Genomic DNA, 16891 nt, shown 5'->3' on the forward strand with positions numbered 1-16891 from the left:
AGCTTGAAGCTCCGTCTCAAAAAAAAAAAAAAAAAGAAGAATTGCCTAAGCCCAGGATTTGGAGCTTGCTGTGAGCTGTGATGGCATAGTACTCTACCAAGGGCAATAAAGTGAGACTTTGTCTCTAAAAAAATAATAATAATAAGCAATAATAAATCCATTGCATGTTAATGCAAATACATTTTTATGAAAAATTACAACCCATCTCTACTAAACAGAAAAGACTAGTTGGGGGGCAGCGCCTGTGGCTCAGTGAGTAGGACACTGGCCCCATATACCAAAGGTGGTGGGTTTCAAACCCAGCCCTGGCCAAACTGCAACCAAAAACTAGCTGGGCGTTGTCAGGAGTGCCTGTAGTCCCAGCTACTTGGGAGGCTGAGGCAAGAGAATCGCCTAAGCCTAACAGCTGGAGATTGCTGGGAGCTGTGATGCCATGGCACTCTACCAAGGGTGACAAAGTGAGACTCTTGTCTCTTAAAAAAAAAAAAAAAAAGAAAAGATTAGTTGGGTGCAGTGGCTCACACCTATAGTCCTAGCACTCTGGGAGGCTGAAACAGGTAGATTGCTTGAGCTTAGGAGTTAGGAGCTTAGGAGCTTAGATGAGACCCCATCTCTACTAAAAATAGAAAAATTAGCTGGGCAGACACCTGTAGTCCCAGCTACTCAGGAGGCTAAGGCAAAAGGATCACTTGAATCCAAAAGTTTGAGGTAGCTGTGAGTTATGATGATGCCATGGCACTCAACCCCAAGGGACAGAGTGAGACTCTGTCTCAAAAAACAAACAACAGTGAAAAACCCATAATAAAAGTGCAGAGCAGCTTGATTGCCAGCCAGCCCCGCAGGGTTCAAGCTGCTTCTGTTGAGGTTAAGTTACGTTTAGTGTACACGTTGCAGATGTTGCCTCTCTGTGCATCAGTGGGAAAGTGAGTATGGCTGTAGGAACCCCCAAAAGGCCTGAAAGAGTCTGGACAATGGAGATTTGTGGAAAGGTTTTTGTCCAGGGAGATTTTTGTTTTGTTTTCTTTTATAAAAAGCTTACTAACTGAAGGTTAACACTAGGATTGCCTAGAGAGGCTGAGGCCTCAGGGAGGACTTGCTGCAGGGCTGGTGAGGAAAGGGGGCCTTGAGGCTGAGTGCATGCCCAACTCATTGCAGCATCAGCAGGAGGGCCTAGCACTCACCTTGTGGGCCATGTTCCTCTTCCCTCCAGAGGACCCCAGCAGGAGCAGCAGTAGCAGCAGCAGCATCCATGCTGAGCCAGCCATTGGACTCTTGGCCTCTGAGCACCAGGCACCAGCACCCACTCTCTTCCCACTCCTTCCTGCTTCTTCCTCTTAAAAAATCAATTAAAGAAAAAAAATGCAATTTATTTACAGAGCATTTTTAGTTCTACAGAAAAACAGTGCAGAAGGCAGAGTTCCATAGGCTCTGCCTGCCTCAGCTTCCACTTCATTAACATGCCATGGGCTCAGTACATTGCTGCCACTGAGAAGCCAGCATTGACATGTCCAAGACCCTCCACTCACACCAGTTTACTCCTGATGCCATGCCTTGTGGGTCTGGAAAAACACACCCAACAGAGAATTTCATTGCCTACATTGCCCCTGTGTGCCTTCTGCCCCCCTCTCCCCCCTCCCATCCCTGACACTTCCCATCTTCCCACTTCTGCCAGAGTGTTGCCTTTCCCAGAATGTACAAGAGCCGCAGGTGCAGCCTTTCCCACCTGGCTTCTGTCAGTGACAGGCATTTAAGATTCCTTCATGTCTTTTCATGGCTTGATGGAAAATGGATTTTATTTATTTATTTATTTATTTTTTGAGACAGAGCCTCAAGCTATCCCCCTGGGTAGAGTGCCGTGGCATCACAGCTCACAGCAACCTCCAACTTCTGGGCTCAAGAGAGTCTCTTGCCTCAGCTTCCCAGGTAGCTGGGACTACAGGCACCTGTCACAACGCCCGGCTATTTTTTGGTTGCACCTATCATTGCTATTTGGAGGGCCAGGGCTGCATTCGAACCCACCACCTTAGGTGTATGTGGCTGGCGCCTTAGCCACTTGAGCCACAGGCACTGAGCCAGAAAATGGATTTTAAATAGCCCTGTTTCTCAGCAAATAATTGTGCCCTATTTATTTATTTGAGACAGAGTCTCAAGCAGTCACCCTGGGTAGAGTACTGTGGTGACACAGCACACAGCAACCTCGGACTTTCGGGCTTAAGCGATTCTCTTGCATCAACCTCCCAAGTAGCTGGGACTACAGGCACTCACTACAACACTCAGCTATTTTTTTGTTCTTGTAGACATTGTTGTTTAGCAGGCCCGGACTGGGTTCAAATCCACCAGCCCCAGTGTATGTGGCCGTCACCCTAACCACTGAGCAACTGGCACTGAGCCAGTTGTGCCCTTTATTCATTTTATTCATTTAAACAGTGTCAGCGCTGAGTGGACACCTACAGGCCAGACTGCACCAACCTTCATACATGGGCTCCCTCAGACCCTGCCTCTTGACATCACCCAGAGAGGCCTTCAGGCCACATGAAAGAGTCACTATCAAGCACCCAGGGCCTAATTTTGTGTGTCCCCCTCATGGCACCCTGGCTGGCTCTGTGGCACTGCTTGGTGCGAGGCTGACACTTGACAGGTATCCACTGATTGGTGGCTGCTGTCCTGGTTCAGCATCCCCTTCTGGCCACAGTGACTGGCCATGGGCACAGAGTCAGGCTGTAGAAAATCTGTGGAGTTTTCCAGACAGAACTTGGAGGGGAGGAGGTTTTTGGGAGAATCTGTCTTCCTCCCAGGTTATAAAATTGTTTGGGGGCGGTGCCCGTGGCTCAGGGAGTAGGGCACCAGCCCCATATACGGAGGGAGGTGGGTTCAAATCCAGCCCCCGCCAAGCTGCAATAAAAAAATAGCCGGGCGTTGTAGTGGGTGCCTGTAGTCCCAGGTACTCGGGAGGCTGAGGCAAGAGAATCGCCTAGGCCCAAGGAGTTGGAGGTTGCTGTGAGCTGTGACTTCACTGCATTCTACTCTACCGAGGGTTAATAAGTGAAACTCTGTCTCAAAAAAAAAAACAAAAACTGTTTGGGAGACTCCAATTGACTTTACAAACTATTGTAAGAGTTCAGGAAATTGCCTGATCAAGATCAACTTAAAATTTAAAACTATTTCTCCATATCAGCCATAAATAACTAGAAAATAGAAAACAAGATACCATTCATTATAATGAGAAAAACAATACCTGGCCATTTGGGTGGACCTCAAGTGCTGTGGGTGTGACGCTCTTCCCCAAGGACAGGAAGGGTGCGAGTGGTACAGGGGACAGGTTGGGGCTATAGGTGTCCATGGTGGCTGCATATGCCGTCCACTCTGGCTGCTCCTTCTCCACACTTCCCAGACCCCAAGTTCCCAAATCAGGTTCCTGTCCCACCATTGCAAATGGTTCTTGGTGTTCATCATCACAAGTAGAGAGAAAGAGAGTGCGGTGGGCCTGTGGCTGTCTCTGGATCCTAAGTGCTTAAAGTCCCTTGGAGGCATTTTTTCTGACTTCAAAACAATCGAGAACATCAAAAAAACCCCCAAGCCTCAGCCAGTTCCAAACACCCAAGGAGCTGCAGCCAATCAGATGATTTCTCTCCTTTGTGTTTGTTTTCTTTTTTTACTTTTCTTTCCCCTTCCTCCCTCCCTCCCTCCCTTGCTTTTTATTTATTTATTTACTTTAATTAAATTTTTTTTTTAGAGACAGAGTCTCTTTATGTTGCCCTTGGTAGAGTGCTGTGGCGTCGCGGCTCATAGCAACCTCCAACTCCTGGGCTTAGGTGATTCTCTTACCTCAGCCTCCCTAGTAGCTGGGATTACAGGCACCCGCCACAATGCTGGGCTATTTTATTATTGCAGCTTGGCCGAGGCCAGGTTTGAACCCGCCACCCTCAGTATATGGGGCCCACGCCCTACCCACTGAGCCATAGGCACCCCCCCTTTTTTTCTTTGGTAGTTTTTGGCTGGGGCTGGGTTTGAACCTGCCAACTCTGGTATATGGGGCTGGCGCCCTATTCCTTGAGCCACAGACACTGCCCTCTTCTTTTCTTTCTTGACAGAATCTCACTCTGTTGCCCCAGGCTAGAGTGCTGTGGCATCAGCCCAGCTCACAGCAACCTGAAACTCTTGGGCTCAAGCAATCCTCCTGCTTCAGCCTCCTGAGTAGCTGGGACTACAGGTGTCCCAGGATGCCCAGCTAATTTTTTATTTTTAGTAGAGATGAGATCTTGCTTTTGCTCAGGCTGGTCTCAAACTCCTGAGCCCAAGGTATCCTATCACTTTGGTCTCCCAGAGTGCTGGGATTACAGGCCCCAGCCACTGTGCCCGGCCTGCTTTTGTGTTCATCTGATAAAATTTCTCTGCTCAGGCCACTGGATGGAGCTCTCTGAACCTCGTCCAGCTCTGAGTGTTGCCCAGTTAATGAGTTATTCTTTGCTCAAATAAACTCTGTTAAACTTGTCTAAGATTGTTCTTTTAACAGAAAGTCACCAAGTATCTTCATGGTGGACCGTGAGACATACCTGAGAGAATGAACATGCAAACACCATCCGGATGACTACATAAAAAATAGAGGTCTAATCATAGCCTGCAGCTACCTTCTAAGGAAGCCAAACCATGACCCACATCTATCAGCACCACATGGTCAGGACTTGCTCAGGGACTTGAGATACCGATCCTCTAATTTTGCCCCTTTTCCAACTCAGGACCAGTCAGAGACAGCCACTCATGCCCCTGATACATGAAACACCCACTCTAGCTGACCCCTACTCCCTGACAGCCTCTGCTCTGTGCACTTGAGAGTACCCCCCTCACCTGCCTTGAGCCTGCCAAGTGCAGGAACAGGGTGGACTCCCAGGCCATGGCTGGACAAATATTCACAGCTTGTCCTTGGCTGTGTGGGTGTCACCATCTGCCTTGCCCAAATCTGCCCCCAGGCTGGGTGCCCTCCCTTCCTCCTTTGTTTTCCTGCATGTGTGTGAGTACTATGAGGGCAGGAACTTGAGGGATGATGGGAAGGACAGTGGGAGCTTTTTATTACTTCTTTTGAGTATATTGGGAGTCTCAGGTGCCCCTCAGCCACTGTCCTGGAGCCAAGTGACAGCAACCACCAGAGTAAACATTGCCCAAGATAAATTTTTTTCTGGTCTCAAACCTTTTTGTGGGCCTTAGATAAGTTCACAGCCCAGTTTCCAAGACGGGTACGATGTGCCTGATAGATCAAATAGCTCTGGCAACACAGGGCCACACTGCTCCCCATGCTAAGAAATCCCAGTTTATGAATGGTCACAGGTAGCCAGCATTCACAGCAGCCAAGCCGTGGATGAAGGAGGCATACAAATGACACACACGCAAAGTAGTGTTACCCACCGAACACAGGAGGGAGGCCCTGAGACTGGCCAGGCACAAACACTGCAGGAATCCCTTCATGTGAGGTTCCACAGCTGTCCAGCTCCACAATGGAAGGTGAGGAGAGGGTGTGGGGTTGGAGGGGACAGGAGGAATTGTGTAGTAGGGACAGAGACTCCTTTGGGAAGATGAGAGGGTGTGAGAGATGGAGGGGTGGTGGTCGCACAGCAACGTCAAACCACTTGACATGCTGAACTGTGCTCTTAAAAATGATAAAAGTGAACAATTTTTTTTTTTTTTTTTGAGACAGAGCCTCAAGCTGTCCCCCTGGGCAGAGTGCCATGGCATTACAGCTCACAGCAACCTCCAACTCCTGGGCTCAAGCGATTCTCCTGCCTCCGCCTCCCAAGTAGCTGGGACCACAGGCGCCCGCCACAACGCCCAGCTATTTTTTTTTGGTTGCAGCCATCATTGTTGTTTGGCAGGTCCGGGCTGGGTATTCGAACCCGCCACCTTAGGTGTACGTGGCTGGCGCCTTAGCCGGTTGAGCTATAGGCGCTGAGCCAAAGTGAACAATTTTATGTTAAGTATATTTTTACCACAATAAAAATGAAGGCTACAAGTGAATCTCACAAGTGCCCTGGTGTTTCAGAACTTGAAGAGCAGCATTCACAGCCCGTCATTATTTTGAAATATCCCTCTTACACACATTCTCTGCTCCTGGACAGCTGTTTATAAATCTCTCAGATTAGACACTCAGTTTTCTTTCCAAACATCAACATCAAGTTTGATTTCACAGCATCTCTGCCCAGTAAGTCAGCCCCTAATGCGTCATTTCTCCAGACACTATGAGTGCCAGGGTGCTCATTCTCAGACCTCTGCTGCCACTTCTCTGGCACTGTGTACCCTGCCCTGCCTCCTCCAACCTTCACAGTCACTCGGAGGACTGAGACCTGTCTAAAGGTGCACCTCACCCAGAGGTAGGCAAGGCCCCACTGAGTCTGTAGCCACCCTGGCTCATGGCCATGCACGCTTCCTGGATACTTAAAAAAGCACCCAAGTCACTCAAGAGACTAGATTTCCCTTGCTGCAAAACTCCTGGAAGAAGAGAGCTGCTTGAATGCTCAGGTCCACCTTTCTGTCTGTGTCCTACCTGCTCCTCTGTGCAGCTGTGGCTTCCAGAGAAGGCGCCCAAAGCAGAGCAGCCTCCTCTTCCCTCCTTCCTGCTCCTACTGCAGCACTGAGAAAAAGGCTTTCACTCCCACACTTGAATGTGTATGTGAACTGTGGCCAGGCTGCATGTGGCAGGACCCTGACCTATAGGAGGCTGGGAACCACCCACGGCCTCTGCAGCATTCAGCTGCAGTCAGGCTTGGCTGGCCACCTCTACCCAGGACTGGCCAGAGAAAGCTCAGGTTCTCTCACTACTCACATGGGGCTACAGCTGGCCTTGGCTGGTGTCTGTGTTTATTTTGCATATGTTGGGCCAGGCATAGTGGCTCACACTTATAATCCTAGCACTTTGGGAGGACAAGGCAGGTGGATTGCCTGAGCTCAGGAGTTCAAGACTAGCCTGAGCAAGAGTGGGATCTCATCTCTACTAAAAATAGAAAAGACTAGCATTGTGGCAGGTTCTTGTAGTCCCAGCTACTGGGGAGGCTGAGGTAAGAGAACTGCTTGAGTCCAAGAGTTTGAGGTTGCTGTGAGTTATGATGCCACAGCACTCTAGCCAGGGCAACAGAGTTAGATTCTGTCAAAAAAAAAAAAAAAAAAGACTATATTTCTGCATATGTGTGCTTATTGCCCACTGTTTACTAGTTACTTATCCATGACTGTGTGTCGGGCATCATGGTGGGCCCCAGGGAGGAAAGGCTGTGGAACTAGTTCACAAGACACTCTTGGTCCAGTTTGGAAGCAAGGGGAGCAGGGCTAGTGGTGGCACCAATGGGGACCTGGAGGGCCTGTCCTGGAAGGAAGCTGCTGCCTCTCCAAGGATGAGCCTTGGAGCTCCTGGCTCTAAAATAGTGAGGGAAGAGGGGAAGGTGGTTGTCTGGCGCTGAGGATTAGGGGTGGGAAGTGTGCAAGGTTTCTCTCAGGGGTGAAGAGAAGGTACTGAAATCAACTATGGCCATCAGTATATTCATGATACTGAATTTACTCAAAGCCATTAGGTGCACTCTAAATCGGTGAATTGTATGGGGTGTGAATAAAGCTATCGATATTTTGAAAATAAATCTAAACTTTTACTTATAAGTGGATTATTTTTAAGGGGTTATATAGAGAATTTTTTTCTGTTCTTGCCAGAGAATATTTCTATTTAACCAAAGGTTTTAGAATTCAATAGAATGACTGAATTTTTTTTTCATGTGGAAAGTGACTTTTCCACTTAGAAAACAATTAGGAGACTTAGTCTTCTTTTTTTTTTTTAAACTTTATTTATTTATTTTATGGTGAGTTTTTGTTTTTGTTTTGCAGTTTTTGGCCAGGGCTGGGTTTGAACCCGCCACCTCTGGCATATGGGGCCAGTGCCCTACTCCTTTGAGCCACAGGCACTGCCCAAGACTTAGTCTTCTGAAGACTAATATCTGTAACCTATTTAAACGTATTTATGCAAATTACAGATATTAATTTACACCATAGCTGTCATTACAAAATTTGTATGTAAGGACCTCACTCATTTGCTCCTTTTTGCATCAGGAGTTTTCATTTGATTTTTTTTTTTCTTTCAGTTTTTGGCTGGTTCTGGGTTTGAACCCATTATCTCTGGTATATGGGGCTGGTGCCCTACCCCTTGGTGCCATAGGCACCACCACATTTGATTTCTTAATTTTCCTCCATGGAGGCTTTGAGACACCTTATTGAAAATTTATTATAAACATTTGCAGTTTCCTGAAATTAATGGAACACAGGGTCCTCACTGAATTTGAGATACGATTTGGTTCTATTTTCTCATAACACAGACCCAAACTTCCTTGTCATCCGATGCATATTCCTAACAACACAGTCAGAAAACATCTCAAACAACAAATCAGCCTGTGATTGGCTGAGACCCAGCTATTTGTTTCTAAAATACACTCTGAAATTAGGCCTTCAGTTTGTTTAAGTACCGAGGTTGCAGTTCAGCACTAAGGCAGCTTCAGGCCAGATTTAATTTCACAGTCCTCTCCTTTGGGTCAGACTGACGCCACTTTGGCACCAGGACTTGTTTGGGCTCCGTCTAGAATTCACATTTTGAGAAGTCAAGTTAGTTAATGATGTTTCATGTCCTCTCCCTGTGTCTGGAAGATAATTTCAACCTGGTGAGATGCGCGGCCTAGACGGCTGGCTGCAGATGAGCATGCAGGACCTTTAAGAGGGTGCAGGGAAGGGAGACCATGCTGTGGAGTCAGGGTGAGACTCTGAGAGACCGAGGTGCAGGAGCCTCGGAGAAAGTCACCACTACGGGAGTCAAGCAGTGCAAGGTTCAGGCAGTCTGGATGTTAAGTGTTTTCACCACAAAAACAAACATGTGAGGGAACGCATTTATTAATTAGCTAGATATATACATATTTCAAAATATGTTTGTACAAGATAAATTGTACATTGTGTCTTTTTTTTTTTTGAGACAGAATCTCACTCTGTTGCCCACCCTAGAGTGCTGTGGCCTCAGCCTAGCTCACAGCAATCTCCAACTGCTGGGTCCAAGTAATCCTCCTGCCTCACGCTAACCAGTGGCTGGGACTACAGGCACCAGGTACAACACCAGGCTAGTTTTCCTATTTTTAATAGAGATGCCCTCTGGCTCTTCCTCAGGCTGGTCTCCAACTCCTGAACTCAACCAATCCTCCCTCCTTCCCTCCTCGCACCCTCCCCCCAAGTGACACAGGGTGAGGGGTGCGGGTGGGGATCAGGGGACAGGGGACCAGAGCACAGGGGACCAGACTTTGTCCTGAGCCCAGGGGAGCCACAGGGAGGACCCAGTTTTCGCTTTGGCTGCAGCCAGTGGCCAAAAGATTAGCCGGGCTCTGGGTTTCCTTCTTCTTGGGAAAGTTTCCACCTGGGATCTCCTTTCTCCAACTCTGGGCTCCTCATTGGGCTCCACCGCCCCCAGAGCTGCGGGCCGCTTGGCCCTGCCCTGTGGTGCCCAGCCCCCTAGGGACATCTTCTGGGTTGCTGCCTGCGGGAGCTGAGAGACTTGGACCAGCCTGGAGGGGCGCGGCGGGCGCAAGACCACGCCCAGAGGACTTTCCACCCCCACTCTGTTACCTCTTGGCGCCCCTAACCCGCCCTTCGCAAGCCGCTTCTTGGGAGGCGGGGCCGCAGCTGGGCCACCGCGGGTGCACCATGGCCGCTGCCCAACCCAAGCCCCTCCTGGGGGCGGCCGCGGCTCAGCGCCTGGCCCGGAGCTGCTGGTCCGCCTTCTGGGACTACGAGACGCCCAAGGTGATAGTGGTGAGGAACCGGCGCCTGGGCGTCCTGTACCGCGCGGTGCAGCTGCTCATCCTGCTCTACTTCGTGTGGTGCGCGGGGCTGGGGGCGCGGGGGAAGGATCCAGGGGCGCGGGGCCAGGCACGAAATCCGGGGGTGCAGGGCGCGGGTTGGGGTCCCAGGAGGCGGAGGGAAAGCGGGAAGGGCGTCGGTCCTGGCTCCTACCTTCCCGGGTCACCTCCGGAGCCCGCGCCGCCCCCTCCCCCAGGTATGTGTTCATCGTGCAAAAGAGCTACCAGGACAACGAGACCGGCCCGGAGAGCTCCGTCATCACCAAAGTCAAGGGGGTCACCACGTCGGAGGACAAAGTGTGGGATGTGGAGGAGTTCGTGAAGCCCCCTGAGGTGGGGCCCAACCTGCCCCACTGCATTCCAGGGAAAATGGGTAGGAGCTGTGACTAACCAGTCCCTCTCTCTGTGCCCAGGGGGGTAGCGTGTTCAGCATCATTACCAGGATTGAGGTCACCCCTTCCCAGGCCTTAGGAACCTGCCCAGAGGTGAGACCAGGTCCAATGGGGGTTGGGGGGAGGCTGGGCTGTCCCTGTCCCTGCAAGGCCCTTGACTGACATCTCCACCCTAGAGCACGAGGGTCCCCAACGCCACCTGCCACTCAGATGACGACTGCATGGCTGGGAAACTGGACATGTTAGGGAATGGTCAGTGTGCCCTGGGGGGCCTGAGGAACAGTCTGTGCCTGGGGGGCCAGGGACTAGTCAGTGTGTGGTAGGGGCTGGAGAATGGTCAGTGTGCCCTGGAGGGTGCCCCCATCATCACTTTAGCTTTGTCTGCTTGACAGGGCTACAGACTGGGCATTGTGTGCCCTACTACCAGGGAGCCTCCAAGACCTGTGAGGTATCTGGCTGGTGCCCAGTGGAAGATGGCACCTCTGTCAGGTAGGAGCACCCAGCCAAGACCAGCTGTGCTGGGGGTGGTGACTGTAGAGCCAGGGAAAGGTAGAGGCCCTGCTGGGTGGGGGCTTCTGGGGAGGGAACTAAATGACCTCTGCCTATGTCTCTTCAGCCAATTCCTGGGTAAGATGGCCCCAAATTTCACTATCCTCATCAAGAACAGCATCCACTACCCGAAATTCCGCTTCTCCAAGTAAGAGCCAGCTACATATGGCTCTGATACCTATGTGGGGTTTGGGGAGTAGCTGGGGTGCCAGGCTCTGCCCTCTACCCCTTCCCAGGGGCAACATCGCAGACCGGAAGGATGAGTACCTGAAGCACTGCTCATTCCATGAGGTCTCAGACCCCTACTGCCCTATCTTCAGGCTGGGCTTCATTGTGGAGCAGGCTGGGGAGAACTTCACAGAGCTCGCATATAAGGTGAGGGTATGCAGGCTGTTCTGCCTGCACAGGAGGAGACTCTGTCACAACCCATATGTCCCTTTGAGGTCTTGGCCGGAGGAGACAAACACAATCTGTGAGACTTGTGTGTGTGCACCTGCTAAAGTATTGGTAACTGGTCCCATGGCGGCTGTTGGTGTCTTCACTAGCCCTCACTCTTGTGGGCCTTCCCTGATCCCCTCTTGCTTGCTGTCTGGCAGGGTGGCGTCATAGGTGTCATCATTAACTGGGACTGTGACCTGGACCTGGATGCAGCTGCATGCAACCCCAAGTACTCCTTCCGGAGGCTCGACCCCAAGCATGTACCTGCCTCATCAGGCTATAACTTCAGGTACCTTGTCCTGGGGACACTGCTACCTCCCTGCTGTGTTGGCTTCCTAGAAGGGACAAGGTGGGTCTCCAGAGGCCCTGTAAGCAGGCACCTCAAACTGAGCTCCATAGGTTAGGCAACCTGGAGTTAGCTTCTGCGTCACTCATTTTAGGTTTGCCAAGTATTACAAGATAAATGGCACCACCACCCGCACCCTCATCAAAGCCTATGGGATCCGCATTGATGTAATTGTGCATGGACAGGTGAGCATAGCTCACAGAGTGGGAGCTCTAGCCACGACTGAGATGGCTTAGCCCCACCCTACTTTGAGTCATATCCATGGCCCCCCCCTTGCCCCCCCATGCTGCCTACTTGGCCCTATCTAGACAAGGCTGTTCTCCCCAGGCCGGGAAGTTCAGCCTGATTCCCACTATCATCAATCTGGCCACGGCTCTGACCTCCATAGGGGTGGTAAGCTGCCCACTCTGGGTCCCGATGCGGGTGGGGGAGCCTGCCACGCCCTTATGCACCATCTCTGCTGGCCTCAGGGATCCTTCTTGTGTGACTGGATCTTGCTAACATTCATGAACAAAAACAAGGTCTACAGCCATAAGAAATTCGACAAGGTGTGTACGCCGAGGCGCCCCTCAGGTAGCTGGCCCATGACCCTTGCCCTTGTTTTGGGCCAGGGTCCTCCCCCACCTGGTCACTGCACTGTGGACCAGCCACCCAGTTCCCCTCACCCAGGAGGGCCACAGTTGGGACAAGGGGCAGAGCTAGGCCCAGCTGTCCTGGGCCCCCTGCCTTGCCTTGTCTCTGCCCCACCTGAGCAGATGGCAGACACTCTTGGACAGAGTACAAGACAAAGCCTTCCTGCCTTTGAGCCTCTCCAACAGGACTCTACACCCACAGACCCCAAAGGTTTAGCCCAACTTTGAGCCTCCTGTCCTCGTCATGCCGCACTGTAAACCCTGGCCCACACTGGGGACTCTACACGGTGGACCTGGGCCAAACATCTATCTCCATGAGACTGAGAACCAAAGGTTGCCCTCCTCTCCCTGCTGGGCCTCCAATCCCCCAGTCTCCAGGGATCTGTAGGGAGAGGCATTTCCACTCCATCACCTCTCTCTGTACCACTCTTGGGGCCTTGGGGAAGCTGCCTTTAACCCCCACCTTGGCCTTTGTAACCTTGAGCTCTGTTGGACCCTTCCCTTAGAAGTCATGACATGCTGAGTCCAATAAAACTATAACCAGAACCTTCTGGACTACTTCCTTCAGAGAAGCCCCTGAGCCCATGAGTATAGCATACAATGCCCATCCCTGCCTGGCTGGAGCTGGGCTCACTCCCCTCTAACCAGCCTGGGTATGGAGCACATGTCTGCCTGCCTCAATGCCCAGCCAGGCCAGGGGCACTCAGGGGACAAGGACATGACCAAGTGCACCTGGGTCCCTCACTTGCTAATTCCCTGGAGAGTCACCCCAGATCCCACATCCCTGCTGCCTCCTGCCAAAACATGGGAAAAGGATGGTGTGTGACTCTCAGGGAGAAAAATGAAGACCAAGGTGCCTGTCCTCGTCCCAAAGGGTGGGGCAGACGAGGCAAGGCACCACAAAGAGAGGCACTAACTGCATCAAGGCCTTGGGTAATCTGGTTACCATCCTCGGAAGCCAGTCAGGTGCTGTGGGCCCTGCCTAGGGAGCCTAGAACTTGGCTCTGTGGAGAGGGAGCCTATCTGGGCTGTGCTGAACTGCATAGAGACCACACGGGTGACTGTAAGCGGGTCACACTCACCTCTCAGATCAGAAAACTAGGCTGTAGAGCAACAGTGGCCAAGGGCAGGCATTGAGGCACTCAGTCCCCAAAACTTGAGTCAAGATGTTTGCAGGTAGTGTAGGGCTAGCGCATGCTCAGCCCCATAGGGCCCCAGCTCTAATTCCAGAGAAACTGGCTTTTCCAGTTCGGTCCCTGACTGATGCTCAGGAGCCAGGCCCAGGCTTGGGTTCCCATCTCCAAGCCCTTTGCCCCCTCAAGTGCTCCAGCCTAAAGGCTGGCACAGCCAACCCTGGGTCCTACTGCGGGTGGCCTTGCTGCACAGCTCCCCTCCCCTCTGGGTCTTCTCTGGCTTCACTTCCTGGAATAAAACCCAGTTAGCTGGTTCTCTCCTCCCCACCAACTTGCCCTAATTTGATTTGATCTCCACTCTGGAGGCTGCAGGGCTCCGTCCATCTGAGTGGGCATCAGGTTTCCCTGGGCGGGCAGCCTGAGCATAGGGCCAAAGACATGCTAAATGGTACTTGTCTCTTAGAGACGGAGGTGCCTTGCACCAATACACACAGTGACAACCTAGAGAATCCTAAAATTAGGCAACAACTTTAAATAAAATTAAAGTGTAATTTAAACAGATATTTAGCCAATGAAGGCCAGCTCCAGAGCCCACAGGGACTCAAGCCTCCTATACCTTTCCATGAGACTCCAACATGTGGGTTCCCCTGAGTTTATGGTTCCCATTTAGTACTGTCTGCTGCCTTTTTTTTTTCATGCTTCTGCCGTGTCCTCTGCAAAGAAGTGGAGGACAAGGCTGTGTATGGCTCAAGGTGAGATGAATGCAGGGGTTTGGTTTTCTGGAACTGAGGATGGGTCCTGAGTAGCATGGCACAGGCACTCCCTCTGCAACTTGCTCTAAGTGAGAAGGGTGCAAAGACAAGGGAGGCACAAGCCCAATCCCCACAGGTCCCAGAGTTCCCTGGAAATGGCCATGGCTGCAGGAACCCATCTCACCTTGGAGCCTGGCCTCAGACAGACCCAGGAGCCCCTTGGGAGCCTCAGGGTCAGGACAGGGAACTGAGACCCTTGGGGAGAACTTTCCCACCCCATCTGGCAGCATAAGAAAGCAACAGACACCTGGAAACGTGTTTATTTAGCAAGAAATGACCCCTCAGGACCCTCAACATGCTTCTCAGCTTGGGATTTGCTGTAGCAGGTGGATTGGCTCAGGACAGGCTATTTCTTGCTCTTGCTTGTTCCTGCCATTTCTGAGTCCCCAAAATGATCTTCCCTGTACTATGGTCCTGAGTTCAGGGAGTCAGGGTGATTGGTGACCTGGTCACTGGGAGCACAGGGACATAGCTTCTTGGATGGTGTCCCATAAGCCCAGGGATGGCTACTGGCCCAGCTGAGGACTCTTCTGCAGCAGCCAATCCAGGGTCTCCAGGAGGTATGACATGCCATAGAGCTGGGCGATGTTCCGGAAGATCCCAATCTGCTCCATGAAGACCTGTAGAAGTAAACACACAGTGAGAGCCTATCCCACCCAGAGGTCAGGGAGGCATGGCAGTGCTGAGGCTGATGTTCCTGCTGGGAGGGCGCACCTGAGTATGGATGGTGGGGGTGAAGGCCCCCGCACAGCCGCAGTGCACAGGCATGTTGGTCTCCTTCACACCGTGGCACTTCAGGCAGATCTGAAAAGGGAGTAGCCCTGTCAGGTGCTGGCTCACTCACATCGCCAGACCTACCTATCCCTCCATGTGGCCTTGGAAACTTCTGCAAGCCTTGGTTTCCCACTATGTGCGTGTTGGGCCTCAGTTATGAATAAAATTCATGACTTCACCCAAACTCTGCCAACATGCCCTCCTCGCATGGGCACTCTGCCCTAATTCCAAGGTGCTGGGCCTTTTTCCAGACCCTGTGCTTGTGGCAGTGGACACTGTCCTGTGATAGCAATATGGAATCCTGGCATGCCCCCCAAGCCTCTGCTCAGACATCCCTCAGCAAGACCTTCCTGCAGCACTCTTGAGTACTGGTGGTGATGCCTCCTTTCTCCTTTTAGTTCTCCAGACATTTGTCATGATGACTGCCTTTCTCCCTCCTCTAGGGCAGACACTCACAGAGCCTACTCCCAGACCATGGCAGGTTCCCAACAGATGCTGGGCTTGTGGTGGGAATCAGTCCTTGGAGGCGGTTCCCTAGAGAATACTGGGCAGGACCCAGGATCTACGCATACCCTGTGTCCCAGGAGTGCAGATGATGTGTGTGGAAACACCCTTGCTTCCAGGGAACAGTTTGGGGGCATAGGCCCTGTGACTTACCAGGTCCTGCAGGGTGAAGGCCATCAGCTTCTTCTGCAGGGCTTCTACCAGGGCCATCTCGATGGTGGACAAATCATAGGCCGCCTGACAATTGGAGCAGAGCCACTGAGGCAAGATGGCTCCATCCTGGCAAAGTAGGAGGAGAGGTCACATGGCCATGGCTCCAATCTCAGCACTGTCAGTAACAGCCACAGGAGGAAAGGGGCTGGAGGCATGATCTGAGCTAAGGGAATGAATTGCCTCTGAGAGCCTTACCCTGGCCTCTGCCTACACCTGCACCTGGACCTGGGCCACACCTGGGAGATTGGCCTGAGGGTGCCTGCTCAGAGTCCACATAAGAGCCCAAGGGAAACAGATGCAACTTGCAAGATGGGGTAGCAGAAGCCCCATCTGGGATGTTCTGGCTCTATCAGTGTGAGGGCTCCTGGGAGCTGAGCCCCACCTGAGAGAAGGAGGAGTCCTTGCATAGGTCCAGGTCTCGGCAGAAATTACAACTGTGGCAGATGACCTCCGGGAGCACATAGGAGCGGCAGGGGTCTCTGAACTTGGCCTCCTCGGAGAACTCGCCGACATCTACCAGGCGCAAAAGGTCCCGGTTGAGCTTGTTCACCTGGTTTGTGATGTTTGTGTCCAGGGACAGCACCTGCAGAGATCATAGCCCACATCAGGACAAAGTATCCAGGGCCTCCCTGCTGCTGCCTGGGCCAGAAATCCCTCAGCCCACTACCTTAAGCCACATAATTTTTTTTTTTGGGGGCCGGGGCTGGGTTTGAACCCGCTACCTCCGGCATATAGGGCCAGTGCCCTACCCTTTTGAGCCACAGGTGCTGCCCAAGCCACATAATTTCATCCCTTCCTTAACCTTTTTAGAAGCATCAAAGGAGCCAGGTGTGGTGGCTCACGCCTATAATCTCAGCACCTGGAGGCCAAGGCAGGTGGATTGCCTAAAACCACAGGTTTGAGACCAGCCTGAGCCAGAGTGAGACCTTGTCCCTAAAAATAGCCAGGTGTTATGGCAGGTGCCTATACTCCCAGCTACTCAGGAGGGTGAGGCAAGAGAACTGCTTAAGCCCAGGAGTTGGAGCTTGCTGTGTCCTATGATGCCATGGCACTCTACCAAGAGTGACAAAGTGAGACTCTGTCTCAAAAAAAAGCATCAGAGGGAAAAGCTGATGGCTGTTGGCTGTTCTGTTAGTAAGCAGAGGCTTCACTAGTGAATTTACCAAACATTTAAGGAAGAAAGAAACAACACTGATTCTACATAGTATCTTTCAGAAAATCCAAGAGAAAGAGCACTACAA

At 51.7% G+C, this 16891-nt stretch overlaps 3 protein-coding genes across 6 annotated transcripts in view; 1 reads left to right on the forward strand and 2 right to left on the reverse strand.

Annotated features, from left to right (window-relative positions):
• The window catches only part of LRCOL1 (leucine rich colipase like 1), a 5811-nt gene extending 4546 nt beyond the window's left edge, over window positions 1-1265 (reverse strand). The window contains exon 1 of the mRNA XM_012807002.1: window positions 1182-1265. Within this exon, the coding sequence (XP_012662456.1) occupies window positions 1182-1265 (84 nt within the window). The remainder of the gene's footprint in view (window positions 1-1181) is intronic.
• Window positions 1266-9659: 8394 nt separating this feature from the next.
• P2RX2 (purinergic receptor P2X 2) lies at window positions 9660-12442 on the forward strand. 4 transcript variants are annotated; one of them, XM_012807016.1, is made up of 12 exons: window positions 9660-9878; window positions 10055-10190; window positions 10271-10342; window positions 10426-10501; window positions 10642-10738; window positions 10866-10946; window positions 11035-11173; window positions 11395-11525; window positions 11677-11767; window positions 11910-11975; window positions 12053-12132; window positions 12367-12442. In XM_012807016.1, the coding sequence occupies exons 1-12, from the start codon at window positions 9703-9705 to the stop codon at window positions 12440-12442; spliced, it is 1221 nt and encodes a 406-aa protein (XP_012662470.1). In that variant the 5' UTR covers window positions 9660-9702. The 4 variants fall into 4 exon arrangements, with proteins under 4 accessions (XP_012662470.1, XP_003792931.1, XP_003792932.1 ...); XM_003792883.2 differs by having other exon boundaries at window positions 12053-12442; XM_003792884.1 differs by lacking the exon at window positions 10271-10342 and having other exon boundaries at window positions 9703-9878; window positions 12053-12442.
• A 1990-nt stretch (window positions 12443-14432) lies between these two features.
• The window catches only part of POLE (DNA polymerase epsilon, catalytic subunit), a 54000-nt gene continuing 51541 nt past the window's right edge, over window positions 14433-16891 (reverse strand). The window contains exons 46-49 of the mRNA XM_003792885.3: window positions 16033-16233; window positions 15591-15716; window positions 14874-14963; window positions 14433-14779 (exon numbers count right to left, since the gene is read on the reverse strand). Of these exons, the coding sequence (XP_003792933.1) occupies window positions 14666-14779; window positions 14874-14963; window positions 15591-15716; window positions 16033-16233 (531 nt within the window). The 3' untranslated portion in view covers window positions 14433-14665. The remainder of the gene's footprint in view (window positions 14780-14873; window positions 14964-15590; window positions 15717-16032; window positions 16234-16891) is intronic.

The sequence above is a fragment of the Otolemur garnettii genome, unplaced genomic scaffold (assembly GCF_000181295.1).
Source record: "Otolemur garnettii isolate 467f Iridium unplaced genomic scaffold, OtoGar3 scaffold00062, whole genome shotgun sequence".
Taxonomy (NCBI): domain Eukaryota; kingdom Metazoa; phylum Chordata; class Mammalia; order Primates; family Galagidae; genus Otolemur; species Otolemur garnettii.

Coding starts and splice junctions, on each gene's coding strand:
- P2RX2 (XM_003792883.2), top strand. CDS start 9,703: ATGGCCGCTGCCCAACCCAAGCCCCTCCTGGGGGCGGCCGCGGCTCAG. Junction 10,343..10,425: donor CCTTAGGAACCTGCCCAGAG/GTGAGACCAGGT, acceptor TCTCCACCCTAG/AGCACGAGGGTCCCCAACGC. Junction 10,947..11,034: donor CCGAAATTCCGCTTCTCCAA/GTAAGAGCCAGC, acceptor ACCCCTTCCCAG/GGGCAACATCGCAGACCGGA.